This window comes from Physeter macrocephalus, chromosome 14 (genome assembly GCF_002837175.3).
Source record: "Physeter macrocephalus isolate SW-GA chromosome 14, ASM283717v5, whole genome shotgun sequence".
NCBI lineage: Eukaryota > Metazoa > Chordata > Mammalia > Artiodactyla > Physeteridae > Physeter > Physeter macrocephalus.
Genome location: NC_041227.1, coordinates 33,361,804 through 33,386,176, shown reverse-complemented (window position 1 = coordinate 33,386,176; position 24,373 = coordinate 33,361,804). Strand labels below are relative to the sequence as shown.

Genomic DNA, 24,373 nt, shown 5'->3' with positions numbered 1-24,373 from the left:
CCCAAAGGTCTCTGAGAGCTAAGAGTTCTGACTCTCTATAATTAAAACAAGGACACTAATAATATCATATGAAGTAAAACCAAATTTTACCTGTTAGAAGAGGATTTTAGGCAAAACGTCAAGAACCTATATTAGAATTTATATGTAATTTTTAAAATTAATTATATGGAATTCTCCTTAGTTCTCCTGCAGGAAAATAAGAGATTTTGACTGGTATTGGGACAAGGTAATATTGTAAGAATGGAGATTTACATAATGCAAACCCTGGTATGAAAATACATACCTCAGAAACGTGAGGAAGATAAGTTTAAAAAAAACCCTTAAAGATCAGAATATGGTCTAACATAGGTAACATAGCTTTAAAAATTGAATATTTAAAAAGATGTGAATTCTAATACTACTAGAAATCTAAAAATTGGGGAGAGAGTTGGTTTACTTGGTCAGAAATCATGTACATCAGATGGTGATAATATGAAATCATTGTACAGAAATTTGGAGACAGCTCTTTGAGTTCTTTCTTCAGCAAAAAGTAGAGTGGACCCTTCTCTTTTATAATAGCTGTAAGCTCTACTTTCTGAAAACTATTGGCCATTAATATGGTAACACCCCAAACCCAACTGACACAATGGAGCCAAGTTCTGTACCATATTTTTGCTGACCAAGTTAATCAGAGGGAGGGCAAATGAGTGACCCTGGAAGAAATTAATTGGACTAAAAATCCTTAGTAAAATGCAGTTAAAAAACAAAAAGAACTGCTGAGAAAAATTGAACAGTATTTTGTAGTTCTATTGTTTGTGTTGACATTGAACAATTTTCTTGGAACTATTATTGTGTTGTCAGTAAAGCAAATGAGTAATTATGTATAATTTGCTAGGTATCAAGATTGATATAAGAAGCACAGCTATAGACTCCAGAATTTAAATTGGAAGATAGGAGTAGAAATCTTTATGTGAATTCTTATGCCTTAACAAGAAGAAAAATGTATCTTTTCTTGCTTTGGTCACTGAAATGGTCCAGAAACAACATTCCATAGCACGGGGTTCAAATTGCTGTTACCCATATGCATATTTTTTCACACTAAAAGGAACAAGGGATCATTGGGGGAAAAGTCTGATTCCATGCGTGCTGCAGAAAGACGAGCCTGGAAGATCTTTATGTGCCAGTAAACAAGGACATTATTTAAAGATCAATGGGTCATGTCAAGAGGAGAGAGAAGCCAGCCTAAAAAATGTTTCCACTGACCAAAGCTGAGATGATGTGAACATTGAAAGGAGAATAGTGGCTGTGGTTGAGTGAACCTATGTAAACTCTGAAAACTTTGTCCATAATGATATGCAAAAAGGGAAAAATTAATATACTCTGGAAGAAGGTAAAAAGAATAGAACGTATATATACCCAGTCAGTCTTGTCATTCAGTCATTTTGGTATCATTGCCTGATTTGTTATATGGCAAATAATACAGATACTAGTGGATGTAAATATATTCATTTTTGGACTTAAAAAAGACTATTGGTAAAATTATTGCACAGTGTGACTTCCAGATAGATAAAACAACATGCAATGTCCAAAATTTAACTGAACATATGTTTAAGTATTTTTAAGCATTTTGGGGTCCTAAGTACAAGATAAATGCAAGATTCAATCATGTGTCAAAGTCTTTAAAGTTATATTTCTTAGGATCCTATCAAGTCAAAAATCTAGACTTTTACTTGAGGTTCTATAGACCTCCTCAAACCTGGATGAGAAAAAAGATTACATCTTTAACTCAAATCACTATGTGCAATCTAACATTCACTTCAGTTATGAATGTAGGCCACAAATCACTGTAGTACTAGCAGGACAGTGACTCTGTCACCAGTAGAAATCACAGATATTTTCATATCATATTCCAATTGTTGCAAATATCACACGTATTATTTATACAATTTTTTTAAATTGTGTTAATAAAATATATACAATTTTATCCAAATTTGTTTTTCAATATTTGATCAAAATATTTCAATGGAAGTTTTTCCTCTTTAATTCTATGTACATTATTTTATGCGTTTAACATTCTTAGAAGGGTCCATAGGCTTCACCAGACTGCCAGATACATCAATGATACCGAATAAGATTAAGGACCTCTGGGAAGGAGAAAATCCTTTACAAATGCTTAGCAATTTGAGTGGGAGCTGCAAAATTTTTGTAATAAGTCTAAGAAACTGAATCCAAGAAAGTGGGCTAAGTGGACACTCTCTTCTTGAAGCTATGAAACCTGCAGTAATTTTAAAACAGGGCTAAGGGGCTTCCCTGGTGGCGCATTGGTTAAGAATCTGCCTGCCAATGCAAGGGACACAGGTCCGAGCCCTGGTCCAGGAAGATCCCACATGCCGTGGAGCAACTAAGCCTGTGCGCCACAACTACTGAGCCTGTGCTCTAGAGCCTGCAAGCCACAACTACTGAGCCCACACACCACAACTACTGAAGCCTGCATTCCTAGAGCCCGTGCTCCGCAACAAGAGAAGCCACGACAATGAGGAGCCCACGCACTGCGACGAAGACCCAATACAGCCAAAAATAAAGACAAACAAATAAATAAATTTATTTTAAAAAATTAAACAGGGCTAAGAGTATTCTGACATTCCTCCCATTGAGAGCTGTGGTCTATGTCCCCTACCTTGAAGCTGGGTAGGTTTGTGACATTTTTGACAAATAAAGAAAGAAGTGACAGTATGGAACTTCAGAGGCTAAGTGCAAAAGGGCAATTAAGCTTCCTCCAATTTTGTGGGGGACACTTGTTTTTGCAGCTATAAGCTGCCATGTGAGAAGTCTACCTACCCTGGGGCTGCCATGCTGTGAGGAAGCCCAAGCCACATGGGGGGAGGCCAATTTTAGGCAATTAGGTCAGCAGTCTTAACTGAGCCCAGCTGTTGGGTCACTAGCCCAGGTCCAGACATGTTGGTGGTGAAACCTCCAGATGATTCCAACAACCAAGCCTTTTGTGTCACCCCAGGCATTCACTTCCCAGTTGTAGCCCAAGACACCAGGGAACAGAAACAAGCCATCTGCTCTGTGTCCTGTCTGAACTCCTGACATATAGAATATGGTCAAAATAAAATGGTGGCTGTTTTATGTCCCTGTGTTTTGGTGTGATTGGTTATGCAACAAGAGATGACAAGAATAGGGTTTAGGATGAGCCAAACACGAATCTAATTAGTTTTATAGCATGAATCTCTCTTAGTAGGTATGTAGTTGAAACAAAACAGGCTGCAAGTAGCATGAGAACAGTACGATTTTCATGAAGAACATGCAAGTTGCAGTTCAACTGCCTGTAGAACTCAGAGTGTATGATCCTGACAAGATGGTCTCAGATGATATGGAATCATCCTGAAATAGCTCATTCTAGCTGTCCAGGGGCCACATTGCTATCTCTGTCCAAGAGCAATTTCTATTCTAAGCTATTTTTCACCAAGTGTGGGATACCAGGCTAACGCTGGAATCGACGTTAGCACAACATACATTTGTGCCTAGAGGAATGGATCCCCTTAAGGAATTCAGAAGACTGAACTGCTTATTTGCCAGATGGCTGAACCCTGTGAAATTCTCTTGAACACTCTTATGAATACCTAGGGCCTGGACCTCCCTGCCACTATGTGCACGGCATTGCTGGTCTATCCTGCCACACAAACCACACACCCCTAGGCAATGAGCCACAAGCACATCAAAACCTCCCCCAAGGCATGGCAAGTACCTATAACTTACAGATAACAAATGAGACCCCAGACTGGTTGCATTGTGGGTCTTAATGTCTGGCAATCTTATATTCATTTGGGTGATGGACTGTATGAAGCACGAAAGTGATAAGGTTTTGAAGTCTTTTTTTTTTAACCAGTAGGTTTTTTTTTTTTTACAAAGTCTTTCTAAGGCTGGTAATCAGAGAGTATTCTGCAAGAAATGTATTTTGATTATAAAAACATTTTTAGTTTATTGAAATTGGTATTTATTAAAATTTTTATTCTAAACTATATTGAGATAATATATATTATATATATTTTTTAATATTTTTTCTAATCAGCAATCTACTAAAAACCATGGCAGTGCTCAATTTAGGGTCAAGTTAGGAAACGCACTCCTTTATTATAATATTTACAACAAAGTATATATGAGTTGTTACAAAGAAATTTGTTTATGTCTAAAGCCCTGTCCACCTGAGCAAAATTATTAATTTGCCTTGAGTGGAAGTTATTTAGGGCAGAACTTTCCTGTAGATGAAAACAGTCCAGAGAACTAGATGGCTTTATAAGTGGCTTGAAGTCTATTGAAGAAAGAATTCAGTTACACAAAAATTCCATTGGTCTGAAGATACCAGACATGAATACATTTTAGATGACTTGAAAACTTAGGAAGAGATGTGAAGAAATGATATTGTTGATTGTGGGTGGAGCCTCTGGTCATGGAACCCCAGTTCTCAGAGGCTTTTCACAGGAAGTGAAAGGAAATACGCCTCCACTTCTGAACAACAGTAAGCAGAGGTTGGTGACATTTGGTGAGACTGGCTAAAATAATTGTCAAAGAAGTATGAACTCATACCTGTGAGGTAGGTGTTGTGTGAGGAATTAATGAAATAGTGAGTAAGTGGCTGAGACATATCTTCATTCAAATCCAGTTTCTCAGGTGGAACGACTCCATTTTCTTCTCCACTCAGATAGCGCATAAATCCATCCACTGATATCTGTCCTGGAGGAAATGAAGAGTTAAGAAGAATGTGAATGTATTATTTTCATGGGTTTCTGGCATCATGTTGCTTTAACTTTTTTTTTTCCACAAAACTCTGGTAGCATCCAAGATGGAAGACAGTAGCCCCAACTGCAATTTAATATGGATAAACAGTAGTCTAGGATCATGCTATTTCACTACGTTTATCTCCAAATGCCAGAAATAATAGAGGAAAATGTAGTTACATGAGTATCACAGACTTTCAGAGGAATTAAATACCTGAACACTGATCTCCTGTTTTTAAATATAAGAATGCTTATTGACTTTGTGTATGGACACCAAAATGTTATTAGTGTTTATCTCTAGGTGATAGAATTAGGAGTGCGCTTCCCAATGTTCTATCATGAAAATATGTTACTTTTATAATCAAAAGTTATTCACAAGTGGTTTTATTATTTAAAATAAAGTGAAAATGTTTTCAAATAATGCTCTTTTTTCTCTAAAACAGAAAATAAAGATGACCGTACTGAGGAATAAAAATCTGAATGCTCATAAAAAAGAAGGTCTTTAAATTTCTTATTTAGAATGACTTTACTTCAAATGAAAGAAATATGACTCACACTTTAGTTTATTCAGATTGTATTTAGAATTTTTCTTTTGTTGTAACCTTTCTGAGGTGACTAATACTAAATACTGAGATAATTCTTTATTAAAGTGAATTTTATGTAATATATAGAAAAGGCCATCTTCATGATTTTGGTTCATCATCACAGTTTGTTTCTTCAACCTTAACAATCAAAGCCACAAACAAACAAACAAACAAACAAAACAAACACAATCACCAGTGCATTTGTGAGCAGTAAAGATCTTGCTAGTAAATGTTAGAGGGCAGTAAGTTTTTTTCCTTGTTGAAAAAGTTTTGTATTAATATAAAAGTGGTATATGTTTACGGAAGATAAATTAGGAAATGAGATGAGCAGAGAGGAAAAGTAAAACTTTTCTGAACATGCCTAACTCTTTCTTCAGAGACAATTTCTATTAAAATCTGGTTGTATATGCTTCCAGAAAAAAGAAAAGTGTGTATGCGTGAGTGTGTGTAATTCTTTATGAAGCTGCAATCCTATATATCTGTATATGATTTAGAAACTTTTGTTTATATTAACTGAACAATATGTTATCAACACTGTCATATAATTATATAATATTTACATTTTATATATTATAAAATATATAGCCATCACATGACTAAGTAATATTCCATTATCTCTGTAGTTGTCTCTCATTTTTCACTAGTATAAATGGCATTGTATGGAATACTCCGGTAGTTGAATCTCTGTACAAGCTTTTAATTATTTCCTGAGAATGAATTTCCAGAAATAGAATTGCTGGTTCAAAGACTATGCATATTTTTAAAGCTTTTACTACACATAACTAATTTGCTTTCTGTTAAAGTTTTAGCAATTTACTCTTTCACCAGTGGTTTGCCTTCTCTTCACCCCTACGCCAAACTCATAGGTAAAAACAAGATATCTAATAATTCTAATTTTTATTGATTTGAGCATTATTTATTCTTGAATGGTAAGAGATGTGTCATCTGCAAATGGAAAAGCTAGCACTGACTGTTTATCCACAGTGTAAATCTTTTTACATTCAATAAGTTTCTCAAAATAACTGATGAGTATGTCCAATAATTCTGGAAACATTATAGCTAAATCACCTTTAATATTTTCCAGGAATAAATAAATAGAAAGAAATTTGGTTATTGGCTTTTGACGAGTGGAGCTGTATCTTACAAAAAGAAAAATCTTATAGATGCCATAGTTTATACCTCCAAATAACCATCACCTACCAAGGTGATCGTTCCAATCACGCTGTCATTGATGAGAACACTTCGGTTATTGCCTTTGAAGCCTTCTTTTGAAATTCATTTATGGTGGAATGCATATACTCTTTCAGACTGCTTTCAATTTTTGGAAACAAACCAAAGTCAGTGCCTCTTAGGGCTAAAGTTATCTCAATAGATAGCTTTCAACAATATTTTGGAGCATGAAACATTTAGAGATAAAGTATTTTTTAAAAATACCTAATTTCTTCATAGTCTTCCTTTTCGTTCCTTTCATTAGTAGGAACGAAAATCATAGAGCAGGTATACAAAAAAATGAAGATCTGAGATGCTTAAATTAAGCTTTAGAAGCCAGGGTGGCCCGTCCTCTCGAGCATCAGTGTTACTGGAGTCCCGGGTCCTGGGTATTTCCATGCTTTGGAACTCGAGAGCTGGCACTTTTTTCTCACTGTTGTGGCCTCTCCCGTTGCGGAGCACAGGCTCCGGACGCACAGGCTCAGCGGCCATGGCTCACGGGCCCAGCCGCTCCGCGGCACGTGGGATCTTCCCGGACCGGGGCACGAACCCGCGTCCCCTGCATTGGCAGGCTGACTCTCAACCACTGCGCCACCAGGGAAGCCCTGGCACTTTTTAAAATAGAAAAATGGGTGTTACTTTATTTACTTTTTTGTTAAGTGACTTTCAGTCTTCTGTTTGAGGTTTGGGGTGATCCTTCGCCTGCATTGTGGACAATAATCATTTTACTCTGATTTATCGCCATCTTGTCACCTTCTTCTCAAACGAGCCTCTATTCCTCCCTCCCTCTTTCCCTTCCTTCTCCCGTCTCTTTACCTTCCACTCACTTAACAAACATTTATTGAACGCCTGCAATGTGATGAATACACAGAAAAATAAAGCAGAGCAAAGCACAGACTATGCCTTCAAATAGCTCATAATCTAAATGAAAATAAGACCATTCACCCTTGAACAGCAGGCATGCGCTCCTCCAGAGCAGGATGTGTATTTCTATCTTTGTCATCCTTGGAATCTACCATGATTCTCTGTGCACTGTAGTTGTAAAATCAGCACTTACTTTTGACAGTTAGTGATTCAAAAGAGAAAATAAATGGTTTTGAAACTGGGAGATCACCAAAGATGGCATAATTTTGATTCTTTTATTTGATTAGGTCAAATCATATGAAATTATGAATATTTGGCGTTTTTAACCTATGCAAATGACAGTTTCATACATCTCAATTTCTAACCACAGCTGTTCCTCAAAGGACAGGCAATAAATGCAAGTGGCTTTAGGAGCCAACAAAAGAAAGTAATGTGACTCCTGGAATAAAGTGTACTCCAAGGAAACACAAGTATACGCTCCTCCTAAAGGCATGCAAAGGACAGCAATACAATATGGTGTGACCAAGACATACCATCTTTATGGTGCTGGTGGAGGCTGTGTTTGTGTCTGGTATCTTGGGAATAAATATCCCTTGTTGTGATCAGCAAATTTAAAAAGCAATTAAAACAAAACATATGCCAATATGGCATGGATGACAAATTAATTTTAACTTTAGCATGGATTTCCATTATATTGCCTCCAGTGCCTCCTGGGCACTTGTGTTGAGAAAGATTCTGAACCATGCTTGTGAATAATTTTGATGTCGGTCATGGATGCATGACAGAAAAGTGGGGGTATGCAAGCTATATATTTGTTATTCTCAAACGAGGATATTATAATTAAGTTATGCTCTGCAACATGCCAAAGAACATGTGTCAAAGTTTTATGTAATTCATTAATGAGAAAATCAGGACGATGACAAACCCATTTCAAAGAAGGCTATGGGATATTGATACATAGATATATGTGTGTTAGCAACCTCCCGCCCAAAAAAACCCCCAAACCTATTAAAATATTGCCAAATTGAATATAAACCTGCTTAAAGTCCTATAGGTCAATTAACATAATCTTTGGGTTACCTTCTCTACCTTCACTATTTCCTAGGAGTTGAAGATTTTAACAGAGTTTTTAGCATAGATTAAAATTAGTAAAAACAAGAGTTAGGTGAATCAGTGTTTGTAAGCATTATTTACAATTAATTATATCAAACAATTTAAAAATCCCCAGCTGAGGAATTTACCTAACTTTGAATAGGAACAATATATGAGTTTGGAGGACAGTTCAGAATATGACTGTAGACTGCAAGTAGGCAGAGCAACGTTTCAACCCCAAAGCTTGCCTTGCTAACTAAAGGAGCAAATGTGCAAGAGTTTTAATATATCAGATGACTAGGCAGAGATATGTCAAAGTCAAGAAAAGCCAATGAAAAAGTAAAGATCAGGAGTTGGAGGTTTATAAGTTGCAAGGCATCAGCTGAGGGGTCAAGAGTTCATTTGCAAAAATGTAGATGTTTTTGGCAGAATGAATTAGCCTAAAAATATAGTTCTGACCAGTAAAGGCTTTTGGACGAAAACAGACCCTTAGAGGATTTTCCTTTGTTGTATGTAACCTACAGCTGGAATACTGCTGTTGCTGTTGACTTAAATGCCATCAGTACTTTTCCACCAAAACCCGTCACTGTTTTTGCGAAACTGCTTACGATTTTTTTTCAGGTCCACTGAGGCACATAGAAAAATGAAAAGCCTTGAGAACTAAGATGGGAAAAACACTGTTTTTCTAAACAAATCAGTCAAATTAGTAACAGTACAAGAAATGTGGCTTCCATTCCTGCTGGCAGTAATTGATCAGCGACTAACCCTTCAACCATAGGATGAGGAAACTAGATGGGCTCTTATGTCTCTTTCAGCTCTAAAGTTCTATGAATTCAAGTGGTTTAATACACTCTGGATGATTACCAGCTAAATTAAAACAAAATGTCCATACTGGAATGAGATTATGAAACATCATACCACAATTAAAAGCAATGTGATGATTTTCTGGAATAAAAACAACAGGAAGAAAAGTTAAGTTCAGAAGGATAATGCCAGCTGACAGAGGCTAAAAATAAAGTCCCTTCTATAGTTTCTCAATAAAAGATTGATAAGCTTCCAAGTGGACATGCCACTCATATAATGACACCTAAAGATCTTTATAAGCATTTATATTGTTTGAACCACTTGGAGCCAACGTAGGAAAAATATAAGTCTCAAGGAATGGAGAAAACACTGCTCTATGAAGCTTTTTCGTTCAAAAGAAGTTCTGGTGTATATTGAAAAAGGAAGGCTGGTGATCAAACGTGAAAAGATCTGACTTCAATGGGGAGGAACCATCTTCAAAGAGATACACGAGAGGAAAGTGGCATGACAAAAGTGATGGTCCCCAATGGCCATTTATATGGCTTGTTATTCTTCAGCAATATCTTTGCTGCAAAGAAACTCTCAAATGTCAGGCGGCTGTACACATATACCATGGCCAGGAACTGTACCTCTGCTTCCTTCTGTCTCTCTCCTTCCCCTGGGGTAAAAGATGACTGAGGCTCCACTGGTGTCCTCTTGAAAATGTCAGGAAGACAGAAATTTGAACTTTTGTTGTGACAAAATAAGACCTTCCAGGGATGCTTTGAAATCTTGTGGTATATCCAGGGACATACAGCTGGATGCATTTCATGCTTAGAAGTGCATGCCAAGGCCTTTGAATATATACTGGGGAACAAGCTACTCCCTTGCCTTCTTTAAACCTGGGACCATCCTATGGGCCTTGGGAACAATTAATTTATTTTTATATTTTTGGCTGTGTCGGGTCTTAGTTGCAGCACGTGGGATCTTCGTTGAGGCATGCGGGATCTTTTGTTATGGTGCATGGGCTCTTCATTGTGGTGCGGGGGCTCCTCTCTAGTTGAGGCATGCGAGCTCAGTAGTTGTGGCGCGTGGACTTAGTTACCCTGTGGCATGTGGGATCTTAGTTCCCCAGTCAGGGATCAAACCCATGTTTCCTGCTTTGGAAGGCAGATTCTTTACCACTGGACCACCAGGGAAGTCCCAGGCCTTGGGAACAATTAAGAAGAGGAAGATCTGTGTCCAGAAAAGGGAGCTCTGGAGAACAGAATGGAACAGTCGAAAGAGGTTTGTGGATGGGTTCTCCCATTTTCTCAGGTCCTGACCCCTTTTATCAATTGACTTCTTGAAACCTACTTCCAACAGAACTTTCCAGCTTGACCTCCTGTTCCAGGCATCTAAGAAAAGATGTTTCAGCTTAGGTCTCTCCAGGAAGAAGACACAGTTACCTAAACCTCTTTGCAATATGTTCAGGCACAAGTGTTCTCCCAGTTTCATTTCCTTGATGAAGCCTTTCCTAGAGTCTTATAACCTAATCCAATTTAGATTAATCAATTAACATTTTTTTACTTCTATTCTTTGTTGAATCTTTTATATTTTTTTGTAAACCACGTCTTCCTCCTTCATAGTTAGCTTTTCATTTCAGTGGGAGCACATTTGTCAGTAGCTTCCTGAGAAAGGGTTCCTGAGTGTTAAGTTTTTTGAGCCTTGTACGTCTAAAAATGGCTTTATGACATTTGCATACTTTATTGCTAGTTTATCTGGGTATAATATTGTAGGTTAAAAAAATTTTCTTTTAGATTTTTGTGAGAAAATTTGCTTCATTGTCTTTTAGCTTCTAGTGGGCTGTTAAGAGATTTGAAGAATTACTATTTCATCATCCTAAAAACATATGTGGCCTGTTTTTTTTATTTTGTCTCTTTGGAAATTTCTAGCATCTTATTCAGTTCCAGTTCTGGAAACTTCACAATGATGTGCTTTGGTAAAGGTTTATTTTTAGACCCTGTGCTGGACACTCTTGGAGCCCTTGTAGCCTGAAAGCTATTATTCTTTTATTTGAAACATTTTCATAAATTATCTCTATGCTAATTTCCATTCTCTTTCTTCTGGAATATTATTTGATCAAATTTTACATTTTCATCTATTCTCCCTCCAATTTTTCATTTTATTTGTTTGCTCTACTCTCTGGGATCTTTCCACACCTTATTTCCAACTCTTCTTTGAGTGTTTTGCTTCTGCTACCCTCTATTTAATGTCTAAGAGCCAGTTTATGTCTCTGACATTTCCTAAAAAATAGCATTGTTATTTTTTCAGTGGTTCAATATGTTATATTATCTTTCTAAGAATATTAATGATATATGTATATTTAAAGTTTTCTTCTCACTACATAGTCATTGTTTTCCCTGAGGTTACTTTTATTCTTGCTTACTTCTACTTTTTAAGTAAGTTTTCCTCATATGTCTAGTGATTTTTAATTGCCTGTTCATATTTCAAATGGGTGGACTAAAAAGCTGATTGGACTTTTCAAAGCATCTGGATATCTGAATATGATCCTGAAAAGTATAAGAGTTAATAAGGCATCATTGTAGAGGGATCAGTCTTTGTCTCTTTGGAGTAACCCCTAAGGTCAATACCTTTATTTCTTTCTTCTTGAGCCGATCAAGTCCTGAGAGAAGATCTGTTTAATCACTTACCAGGAAAATAAAGGCCTGGATGCCAGCCTTCCAGAGCCAAATGGGGGAAGGGGCAGAATGTTTATGATCACTTTATCTCTTTGCTTTCAAATGGCAGCCCTGCCTTCACCTGGGATTGTGTTATCCTCAGACCCTCTGCTTTCTTGTCCCCAGAAGGTAAACCTTGAGTTTTCTCCCAGGTGGGAGTTCTGACTATTCCTTAAACAGCTGTCAACCAACCTTCCTTATTTTAGGCTGTAACTCTAAACCTATGATCAGTTTTCTCAGAAGTGTTATAGCTGTAAACCTATAGGTAGTTGCCAAATTGTGTAATTATTGTCTCTTACCCTATTATCTCCACCCTTGCCAGATTATGCTTTAAAAAAATACAATGCAGTTTTAGTGTGGTTTCAAGAGAGAGTTTAATTAGTTGAATATGTCTAGACTATTCATTCTATTTATCCTGATGATCCATGATTTCTCTACTATACCAGACTGCAGAATTTTGTTGATTAAGTTAAAAAATATCAGATTTCACATGCTTTATCCTTTTGATCCTACTATTTTTAGGTAAAATAAATCAGATGGGAGAAACTGAAGGTCTTCTGCTATAGACCTGCTTTGCCTGGTCAGGGACTTATCATGGATCTCCTTGGTTGTCCTTCATTCAAATCTTTTTTGGTGAGAAGTATGCAGTGACTAATATCTCACCATAGATGGCACTATATGGATAATTTGTCAGTCAAGTTTTCCTTGCTGTGTCTTTTCCCAGGTAGAATGTAGTCAGAGCCACAGAGGCAGCCTGAGCTCCCAGGTATTTATCAGGCGGGAGTATTTAACAGACAAGATATTTCCTCCCTTATACTTTCCAAGACCCTCTCACTCGTCTCCAATACAGGCAGCAACACAGCATTCTAATTTTGTCTCAGGGAATGGAGGGATGGAAGAGAAGGGAGAACTTAAGAGTACCTTTTTGGCTTGGTTCTGAGGGCACTCTTCTACCAAGGCTTCCTTGTCCCCAAGCCTAGGGGAAGTCCCAAGTCCTGAAGAGAGAAGCCTGTGGCTCCTTTCCAGGAGATGCACTAGAAAGTTCCAAGCCCTGGTGTTCCCCAGTGGCTGGAACAGCAGGAGAGTTTTATCTTTACTCTCACCCTCTTCCTAGTCCCTGTCAGAGGCACTAATCAGACAGCATTAAATGTCTAAAGACATCAAAATAGAAATAGGGGACTAGGATAATTCCCAACAGAGCAAATCAATCCTTAAACAATGAAAGAGCTGATTGTCCTTCATGACACTGACATGACAAGTTACCTGCCCTGTCAATACTTTCTCCTTCTAACATCTTTGTTCAGCAATGCTAGAATTTCTTTTGAAATTCACAAGTAAGAAGTGTATTTGAAATAAATCCATAGCCTTACCTTCTCCCTAGAGCTTATGAAACTGACTTTCAATAAGGTTATGTAACAAAAGCTGATGCCCCGCATTGCACAGATGAGGAGCCTGATGGCAAGTCCTCAGCACCAGACTCTCGCATGACACTTTACATGGGCTCTGTGACCAGGAAAGGGAAAAGGACAGCAGGGCATGGTCGCAAGCTAATCTCTAAATAGAATTCATGGCACATTACTAAGGTGACTAGAAAGTTTTGAAAGTCAGGCTCTTTCCTGTTCAGTGTGTGTTTTTTACTGGGATGGTTACCTTGGAAATGACCTCATCATGGCATCAAAGCACCAACATGGAACTGCTACCTAGTTCGTCCTAAAAGCAGATGTAAGGTAACAGCGGCGAAGTGCTAAAGTGAAAAATAATGCTGTGGAGAGTCAAAGAAAGAAAGTGTGGCTGGCTGTGTCTACAAACATAGTACTTTAAAAAAAAAAGAATGGATTCTGACTTGAAAGGAAGTATATTTATATATGTGCAAGCAGGATGGTAAAGGAAGAGAGAGCCAGCCTTTGAAGAGCTTCATGAATTTAGTCTATCTCCCATATGTTATTTTATAAACCTTTATATACTCTTTACTATATGCAAATATTAACTCGTTCCATACTCGTAATAACTCTATGAAGTGGGTACTACTTTTATGCTTATTTTATGAGTGAGAAACTCAAGTAACTTGCCCAAGATCACATGGCTTACAAGTGGATAAAATGGGATTTGAAACCAAAGTCAGGCTTTGTGTTCCATGCCATTAACTACTATGCTATCCTGCTGTACGGCACATAATCTAGTACTAGGAGAAGGTAAATCATAATCTTCATCATCATCACCATCATCATCGTCATAACAGGAAGAGCTAGCATTACCTGAGCATTGACCATGTGGCAGGCACAGAAATCCTATAAGAGAGGTACTTTTTACTTCCCATTTTCTGATGAGCAAACTGAGGCTTAGAGAGGTAAGCAACTTTTCTAAGGTCACAGGGGTACTCATTGTGAGAGCTGGATCTGGAGGTGGTGCCAGGGCAATGGGAAGGCAGATGGTGGTGAGTGCGACTGATGATGTTTATCCACATAACTTTCCCAGCACTGGCCTGGATGAGGAACAAGGATGATGAAAAGGAGAGGATCCTGCCTCTGTAGTCGTTGGCTTCAATTGAGGCAATGTGGATTAGTCCTAAAAATAGCCCTGAATGTGACCAAGGAAGAGCTTTTTCCCATGATTTACTTATCTCTTTAAAACGTGTGACTTTAATCTTTTTGTTAAAAGAAGCTGGGCTCAGGCAGGACAAATGACCCATCTAGTAGAGGCGTGAGGATTAGCTCTTTGATTTGGATTTGTCTATCAAGATCTAAACTTCTTTTCCAGACTCAATTTACATTCTAATCTCCACAAGTAATTCAAAGGCACCCTCTAACATTTTTATTCTCCAATCCATGAGTCTAACTTGTAGGAAGAAAAATAAAATACATCCAAAAAAATGTGTTATGCCAATGTGAGGACCACAGAAATGCTAAACAGAAAATATGACATTGTTTTGTGGGTTTTGCAAAAAAAAATAAAAAAATATGCAGGTTACCTTTTAAAAGGAATAGCCAAACACATGCAGATAACATCTTTCAAAGCCTGGAAGCACAGAGAAATCTTGACAAATTATGCCTCGGAAGACAGATGGCCTATAAATCCTTACAGAATCATCACACAGTTAGGATGGGCAAACTGAACAATGTGTCTGCCAGCTAGCATGGCCACCAGCCTCATTTTGTTGAGCCAAATGCCAATTAGGCAGGATCTGGCACTCATATGTTTGGATGTCACTGGGATTAGGTGGTTGAGAATCCATTCATCACCATTCAATCCTCAGTCCTAATGTAATGATACCAGGGCATGTTGGAAAGCTACTGGTCCAATGGCTTAGCACCTCCTAAAATCACTTCCAAGCACAGCTCTGAGAAGGTATGTCCTTGGCTCACATTTATTCCTGGTGCTTTGACCCTTATGTGAGTTCTGCGAGACCAGCTCAGAGAAAGTAAGTGCAGATGGCTCTAATATCCCATGGCTCACCAAAATCTATTTGCCTGCTTATAGAAATAATCTATAAAATGTTCCCTTTTCAATTCTCTTTGCTTGGGCACAGACTTTCCTATTACATTTGCCAATTAACTATGTTTTTGTATAGTGTATGAACTTTGCTGGTTTCCTTGCCTATTTTATCCATTTCTTTTCAATCCTGGAGTTAGTATATTCTATACATGTCCTCTCGACTTTTGCCTCAATTTTACGCTGAATTCTCATCTGCTCTAACCCCTTCATGAATATGCAAGTACCCTTAGCTTAAAACTTCCCTAATTTTGCTCTTAGGGGAGACACTGCTTTGGAAAAGATCCCCGGTGTTCTCCTTATTTTCTGCAAGTAATAATCCTTCCTTCTCCCGATCTTTGGCTTGGCTGCGTCTATTGGCTCAATACCCACCAAGAGGTGAACCCAGTTTTTAGGTAACAGTAACAACATTAATAAGAAGCATTTTGGACTCCTTTTCTACACGTAAGGTAGGGTGTTAGGTGAGAAATTTAATTTTTTCAAACATCCTCAGTTAAGTCTTCCTCTTAAAATGGTGCCATCCCTACCCTGCAGGTAATTTTGCTTTTGCAACTGGAGTCCTACAGATTGCAGTGGTTCAGACAGGGCTCCTAGAATCTCGATAATGAATGAATGAAATTATCGGTCATTCTCAGCTTCCTGACATGTCACCCATTGCCACGGTGCATTTTTCAGCTTTTCTGTGAAGTGTTAGGTTAGACAGTCTACCCCTCACCTCATCTGGCTTCCTTGTGGTCACCATATGTTTTCCATGGAGTTGATTCTCTCTGCATTCAATCAGCTTCCTTCCTGCTTATTTGGTGTAAAATCAACTATCAACACAACTCAGCTCTGGGAAAAGCAGATGTTGGGGTCCAATGCCTGTGGCTTCCTGGCTTTTCTGCAGCACAGTGCAAGCTGCTAAGCCATTCCTTCTAACTGAGCCATAGCCTGCCCCCTGACCCCTGCTGGCAAGGGAGAAGGTGTAACAGTCAGTGATTATTAATGCTTTGTCCTGATGGGAGGTTACTTCTAGGAGAAAATAGCCATTATCTGCTTTGTCCCATTAGTTCTCACCCACAACGGCAAGGCATCTTGGGAAGGTATAGTCTGATGAGGGAAAGAGGTTTTAAAAACACTCAACAGACTGGGGTGGATTATGCTACCAAGTTCACTCCTGCACCTCTTTAAAACTTGCATTTGTTTTTTTACTATATATATATATATATATATATTTTTTTTTTTTTTTTTTTCCTGACTGGTTGTTTTCTGAACAAAAGCCATTTCAGCTTTGAATGGACATGGCTGTGGCTTTCTGGCTAGAGCTGTAATTCTGAGTGGACACTGAGGTCACAGAAAGAAAGGATGCAAGAGAAAAAAAAACAGGACTCCTGGGCCAGGCATTTGCTTTCCTCAAGCCCAGTTCCTCCCTCCTGGGAAAGGAGGAAATGCAATCAAGAAAGGACATTCAAGGAAGTTATCAAGCCAACTGATGAACAGTGAATTCATAATGGCTATCTTGAAAATAAATTTTTTTCATTTTTGCCAGTCTCAAATACTTCAGAGAAGTCTATGAATAAACAAAACACAGAGCTAAGAGGAGGTTGGAATATGCTCACAGATGCTAATGTCATTCTTCTATGACCTTCCACAGAGGTCAATAGGTGGGATTTAAATGGGACTGTAATCAATAAAATACTAGAGTGGCTTTTTGGCAGCTTTCTTAGTGTAGTAACTTAAGATATGAAAAGAACTGGCTACATCATACAGCTTTCATCTGTCCTTGTCTTTTGGGAAGAAAATCTATCTCATTTGAGTTGCCTCTGTTCACTCATTTCTGTTCTTTTATTGCTACACAGGTCATCTATATACAAATATTTAAACGGATGCCACCTTAATGGTGAGGCAGATCATTAGGCCAGTGAATATCTCCTCCAGATGTGTGGTTTTTAAACTGAGCATCTCGAATCTCCTGGGGTTTGGGCAGAAGTGCCTGCAGAGAATGGGATGGAGCAGGAGAATAAACAGGAGTAGGGCAGCCATCACCAGGTACAATGCAGGCTCCGCTCATTCAACCAAAATAGTGCTTCTAAAGGTTCTTCCTACACACTGACCAATCCAATGAGACATTGTGAGAAGAAACAAACACAAATAAGAGGATGCTATGTCAAGGACAGTCTGAAAACCACTGCATGGATGCAAATTGCTAACTTCTAAATAGTTGACGTTGCATTTTTTGAGCAAGGCCTAATGGAGGGCTCCACGTGGGAGTCTGGAGTGGTGCAAAGAACTGGGACACATATAGTCCTACTCTCAGCATTGTCACTTAGCTGCCTCTTCTATGACCTGAGAGTTGGGGCTAAATGTCTAAGTCCCTTGTAGACAGGAGATCCCATGATTTTAAGGCTACCAGCCAGGACTTCAGGAATGGTAACAGCTAAGACAACATGTGACATGTTGGAAGGGATGAGCCATGGGCACAGCCTTTCCATTTTTTTTTTTTTTTTTTTTTTTTCCTCTCAATCCTCAACTACTCTGAACTGACCCATCTTTCACTTTAGATTCTGTTAAGGTCATTTATTGAGAAGTGCTTGTCTTAGTTTTTGTTCTTCTAAAAGTAGGCTTTGAGATAAGGATTTGAGTCCAAGCAGCTTCTTTGAGAGATAACCCAGGAACTAACAGTAGGGGAGTGGAGAAAAGAGAAGGGAAGAAAAGGCAGCAAATAAAGGGAACCTTACCAAGCAGGTTGCAGTTGTGGGAAAGTGGGGCTCAATCATACATGGGAACTTTGGGAGAATGTGAAGAACACGTATCAGAAACGTCCCACACAACGGGCAAGGAAGATAGGTACTACCACCTGAGTGAAAATTACTCCTGGGGCCATGAAGTCCTGGGCACTTGTAGGCTGGCTGTGGTTGGGCTGAGAGAAAGTCCCAGAGATTTGCAGAAGATGCTGTTGACTGTGTTGGAACCATGTATGCTGAGGGATACAGGATAAGCACTGATGTTTGCTAGAACTGGTATCATCCCGTTTTACAGATGAGGAACCTGAAGTTCAAGCAAGTCAAGTCACTTGCCTGAGGTTAACTGGCTTAACCATAACACAGTGGCAGTCTCTTTCCTTAATTATGGCATGTTTGATGTCTCAAGAATGCATAATACACATTAATAAAAATAATCATTATTTTTTATAACTTCTACCTAGTAAAGGGAAATGGTGTTGGGAAAATAATGATTTTAAAAACTCTATTAGGAAAATTAAGTGATAAAGTAAATAGGAAGATCCCAGTGTGAATCTTTACATTTTAAACTATAATTATAATTCCATTTTAATAAAAATATAGATAAAATATTGATGAGTCAGAAATGAACATTTGTGCACAGATATGACTCACCATATTTTTTCAGGTTTCATCACCAAATGAGTCTAATTTTTTATTAATTGCAATAAGTAAAATAAGCCTGTTAGCCAAGAGACAGCAGCATTCAGAAATGCCTCTGCCCAGTGCTCTGAATCTCACTTCCAGACTCATAAATAATTTGGCACAAATGCCAATTCCCATTTTTCATTAGTTCAGATCAACAAGGGTTCAATAGGCAACAATTAATACATGCAACCTTCTTATCATAAGAAACTTACTTAATTCTCCCAGAAATTCTCTCAGAATATTTTCAAAGATCAGAAAACTAGGGGGTGGTAGTGGTCAAAGAGATTAAATGGCTTCCCAAGGTAAGGTAAACAGAGATGATGAATTGTTGATTTGTGACCAGTTTTAGTGGGATCTGCTGTTTTTATCTGCCTGGTGACTAGTCCTCCTTTTTCTAGGTACACACCCAAGGTGAGTTTCAGGGAACCACCCCTCTCTCACTGTCAGTCCACATGGTTCGGGTAGCTGACTCCTATTGGCTCTAGGGAGAGTCACGTGACCAAAGTCTTTCCCATTGGTACACTCCATCCTCCAGGCCACAATGATCTTAGTTCAGGAGTGGTCCTGGGTGGCTTAAGCCATATTCTGGTTTCTGGTATTTCAATGGAACTATGAGATTGGTAGGCCTGGAGCTGCTGGTGGCTTTCTTGTCACTTCAGGAGAGTCTGCTCAAGAATTACAGCCAGGGCAGAGAACATGATGGGAGATGACAGGTCTTGATGACATCATTTGAGCCCCTGGGTGTAGTCATGCCTGAAGTCATTAACACCCTCACTTTTTGCTTATATGTACCTGTCAATTCCTTTCTGTGCTTCAGTCTGAGTTAAGCTTATCATTTTTCAGCTGAAGGAGTTCCACCTAATACTACAGGTTGCAAGTTTCCAAGTCCAGTGCTCTCTCTAGCACACTATGGGTGCTTCCTGTTGTTGATAATAATGACACAGTATAGTTCACTTGCATAAATATTTTAAAATAAAACATATTAAAAATACAATCGGGTTATTTCTAGTATGAAAATCACTGTTAGCTTAGGTCTATTTGGAGCAAATATGCTTGCTATACCTGAACTTCTATTTGCTTTGCTTAAAAACACATTTTTCTGCTATTATTAATTTTGAGTTCAACTATTAAACTATTAACTCATGGAGTACTGATCAAATACTAAAAGTTTTAGGTTCATTTTAATTTCAACAAAGCAGGGAAGCTTTTTTATACCACACTGTATAAAAATTTAAGAGGAAGAACTGCTGATAAAAAAGAAATGTAGCTTGAAACATCTGCTAATATTATGATCGTTTATATTAATTCAATTGCTTAACAAATACTCATGAACACCTGCTCTTCACAGAAGAATAAACATATGAACAAACTTAACTCTTTTCTTTCAGTTTGGCAGTTTAAGCATAATTTGGCCTTCTTTTACAGACAAAGCTGCTGAATCTAGAGGTCTGCAGCCTGTTACCTAAGGCACCAATAACTATTTCACTTTTCATGCTAATTTTACTCAATGCCTTTCTTCTAAAGAGTTTAAATTATAAACAAAATAACTCTAAGAGACATGAGTCTTGAAACTGACATTCATGACCCTTTTGTTTGGAAGAGGCAGGAGTCATTGTGTAGCCCTGTGTTAAGCACAGTTAGGCCTACAGTTCAAACAACATGGTAAGGAAGAAACATTTGCTGACTTGGGGCCACAGCATTTTTCAGTGTGTGATTTTAAATTGTAAAAATAAACCTAACTCCCTTGAGAATAGTATCTTCTGCAGCAAGATTCCAACTCTGTGAAACCCAAACATGTGAACATTTGGCCTTAGACTGCACAGAAACCTTCTGATTATTTATAACCAATACATACATCTACAGAAACAGAAATTCCAGCGTGGAATGTGGGTAACGGCCTCATGACAGGGGGCCAACAGAGCATCACTGTTGGTCAGCTCTTCTGGGTTTTCACTTCACACTTCCAGGTGCTGTGCCATCAGTCAGCTCACTTACGCTCAGCTTTAGCCATTAGGCTTTTAGCCACATTAAAAATTTTTCATTAATTTAAGATTACCTTTTATGTCAAAATTATACCAAATGCATATAAAAACTAAACATTAGCATATGTCAATTTTGTGTATTGTTTATTTGTTTAACACCTACTTTAAAATATGTTTCTCGTATCAGATAGTATATATATATTTATGCTATTATATACGGATTTTCTGTATGTATCTTATTCCCATGATTTTATATCAAATATAGACAATATGGAAGTGTCTTTCTCTGATAAATGAAACTGAGTTTGTGGTCAATTTAATTAATGCTTGGGCACATGTGAAGAACTAGTAAAAATGTAAGGTGCTGTAGAAAAAATGATAATGTAATATTAAACTTCCCTACTTACTTATGTGTTTATTGATTAAAACATATTAACTAATTGACTGAAAGTTAAAAACTCTGCTTTCCTGAAGAGCATCTTGGTATGAGATCTTAGGTAAGTCATTTGACCTCAAAGCTTTGGTTTGCTTCTTTGTAAAATGATAATGCACATTTTGAAAGTCACATGATAAGTGAGAGCTAATTTCCTTGCATATCAGTCATCATTGAAGTCATATAGTAAATACTTTCTTAAATTGTACTTTGTTGCATATAAAAAGGAGTTCCTGTAAAGATCTCAAAGTCAAACATCAGATATTATAAACTGCAAAATCAAGTAAAAAATGATTTTCATCCTTGGAAAAAATATTTCAAACTTTTGATTACTAAAGAATTGAGGTCTAACTCAACAATTTCTTACTCCTACAAATAAAGATTTCAAAATTGTTATCCTTTTGACTGTTAAACAACAATTGCTAGAATAAAACAACCTTCTCTAATCTTCTTTGTTCACATAAACAGAGCCAAAGCAGCAAACAAAATGACTTGGTGTGAGACATCTCAAGTTCATCTTCCTACTGGAGTTTTGGGGTTGAGAAATGAATACTGTGATTTTGAAAAATCACATCAATGCTGACAGAAAGGCTTCATGATCAATATCATATTAAGTTGTAGAAAAATAAATCAAGTTGCTATTTTTTAAATATACCTGAATTTTACATGTCTGCATGATTATGGAATTCACACCTAGTACAGCTATAAGATGGAACTAAATACTCATGCAAATGTTAAGAGATATAGTCTTAATTTCCATTAGAATCAAAATCAGTTCTTCCAGGATGATAGAGTTTTACAGTAACCTATTGTAGTATTTTCCTTTGTATCCTCTACTTTGTCTGAGTCATCAGAGTATGATGTATGGGGGCATCACGCACTAGATGAAGCCTGGACCAGCAGCAAAGTGGTACAAAGGGAGGAGAAAAGGGCAAAGTTTAGGTTCTGAAGTTTCTCATTGGTTTCACAAAAGCTTTCTGTTTTCCTGGTGTCATGGGCTAACTGTTTTTAGAAGTCTTGTCAGAATTGTTAAAACACTGTGTTAGTTATTTTTGGCGAAGTTTGGATTTCAGAAGGGAACTGTCAAGCTATGTATGAGAAATCTCCAAGGAGTTCTTCTGGTTTAATGAAAGGAGAAATACCATCTCTGTGACACCAGGGAAGGAAGGGCGTCAGATCTGAGGGGGTTGGAGGGGCAGGCCTGGCAATGCCAACATGTACTGTTGGGTCAGTTGTTTCCTTTGACCTCGGCAACAGTAAGAATGATGACAACAACAAAGGCAAAGTGCCTGACGAAGAAACTAAGACTAAAACTAAAATATGTAAAATGATAAAACTATAAACTAAAATAATTCATCTATAAATTCCCAACTAATAACATGTAAGATAGAATTAGTGATAAGATTTTACTTTGATATTTAATAAATACTCTCATTTTTCATTTAGAGGATAGTTTTAAGATAACCATCTTATTAATGACCACAAGCTTGCCAGAGCTAATTGTTATTTATAAATTACTTTCATATTAACATGCAATTTATTTCTTAATAATTGGTTAATTGCACTTTATTTTCCTCCCTATGGAATATCTAGTCAATTTACAATAACATCAGTAATAACACACTAATATTCTCAGTGAAGGAATTTCAATCCAGATGAGACTTGGTCTTAGTGGTAAAGGATGATCCAGTTTAGAGATCATGATGCCACATACAGTTGAAAACTCCTGGCAACTGAATTTTCATGATCTTATTTTGGCAAGTCATTTCTCCAGAATCAAAAATATAATTTCTCAATAACTTTCAGGCATCTTAGTGCTGTCTTTCTGATACCAGTTTTTGTTTTTGTTTTTTCCTACAAACACTAATTTTTTTTTTAACACAGAAGGCCAACGTTTAAAATATCTTTTCAAGTGGAAAAATTCATCAGTAGTGTAAACTATAAACTACTATAAGATAAGGGTCTAATGTACTGAATATTCTCTTCAGTTTTAGAGATTTAGAAAAATCTATGGGTCATGTCACAGAGCTAGAAACAGACCCAAAAGGGCAACCTTTAAGATAATGAATTTCCTGTCTGAAAAAAAGATGCATTCAGTCACTGGGAAAATTTAAAACAAAACAAATGATTAGACATTTAAAAAACAATGTTACACACACACACACACACACACACACACACACACATATACATAACAACAACAAAAACATCACATACCAAACTCTAAAAAAATCTTCTGATTAAACCACCAGTGATTTAAGTCAGAAAGAAAAGCAGGCATATAAATGTGGGAAATCTTCCTGAATAATCCTAGATGTCCATGACTACCAAGGGTGGCCCACTCACAATTAGAACTTGAGCTTTGCTCTGGTGTGGGAAAAAGTGGACTGACCTTTTCTGGCAAGACTGTTGTTGGGTTCATACTTCTCAATCAACACTTGGACTTGCTCTTGCTTTAAAGGTGGATAAAGAATTTCATTTAGCCTGGGATCTCGCTGCTTGAGGTTGATAAAATCCATCATCTGATCAACCGTAAGGTACGGTTTGCTTTTGGCACCACTAAAAACAATTAAAAACCAGGAAATTAGACGGTTTTTCCACCAAGTCTCATTCATATATTTGCATTTAGCTATGTGGAAACAAACTCCTGCCATACCTGGAAAGAGCATGCTATACTGGAATTCCTATCTTGCCCTAAAAACATTGTGTTGCTCCATCACAACTTTTGCAATCACTGCCACCAAATCCCAATGCCCTTGAACTATACCAGATGCATAAGAAAACCACAATAGGGAAATACTGTATCTTGTGTGTGAAGATGCACCACTCTAAATGGAACACAGAGTATGGGTTGTTTTTTGATTATGATGCTAAACTTCTGGTTTAGTCATCAAATTCTCATATCCTGCTTAATCATCTAAAGATGTATTTATTTCTCATTATTAAAAATACCCATATGTTTGGGCATATTTTTCTTTTCATTAAAATTATGCTTCAGCAAGAGTCTATAACTCTGCAATATAGTGTGATTCAAACTTCCCATTTCAATC

At 37.5% G+C, this 24,373-nt stretch overlaps 1 protein-coding gene across 6 annotated transcripts in view; it reads right to left on the bottom strand.

Moving 5' to 3' along the window:
- The window catches only part of PLCB1 (phospholipase C beta 1), a 705,446-nt gene that overhangs the window by 171,830 nt on the left and 509,243 nt on the right, over nucleotides 1-24,373 (bottom strand). For all 6 annotated transcript variants that reach the window (XM_024123662.3, XM_024123663.2, XM_028499214.2 and 3 more), the window contains exons 9-10: nucleotides 23,716-23,882; nucleotides 4,570-4,716 (exon numbers count right to left, since the gene is read on the bottom strand). In XM_024123662.3, coding sequence (XP_023979430.1) covers nucleotides 4,570-4,716; nucleotides 23,716-23,882 — 314 coding nt within the window. The remainder of the gene's footprint in view (nucleotides 1-4,569; nucleotides 4,717-23,715; nucleotides 23,883-24,373) is intronic.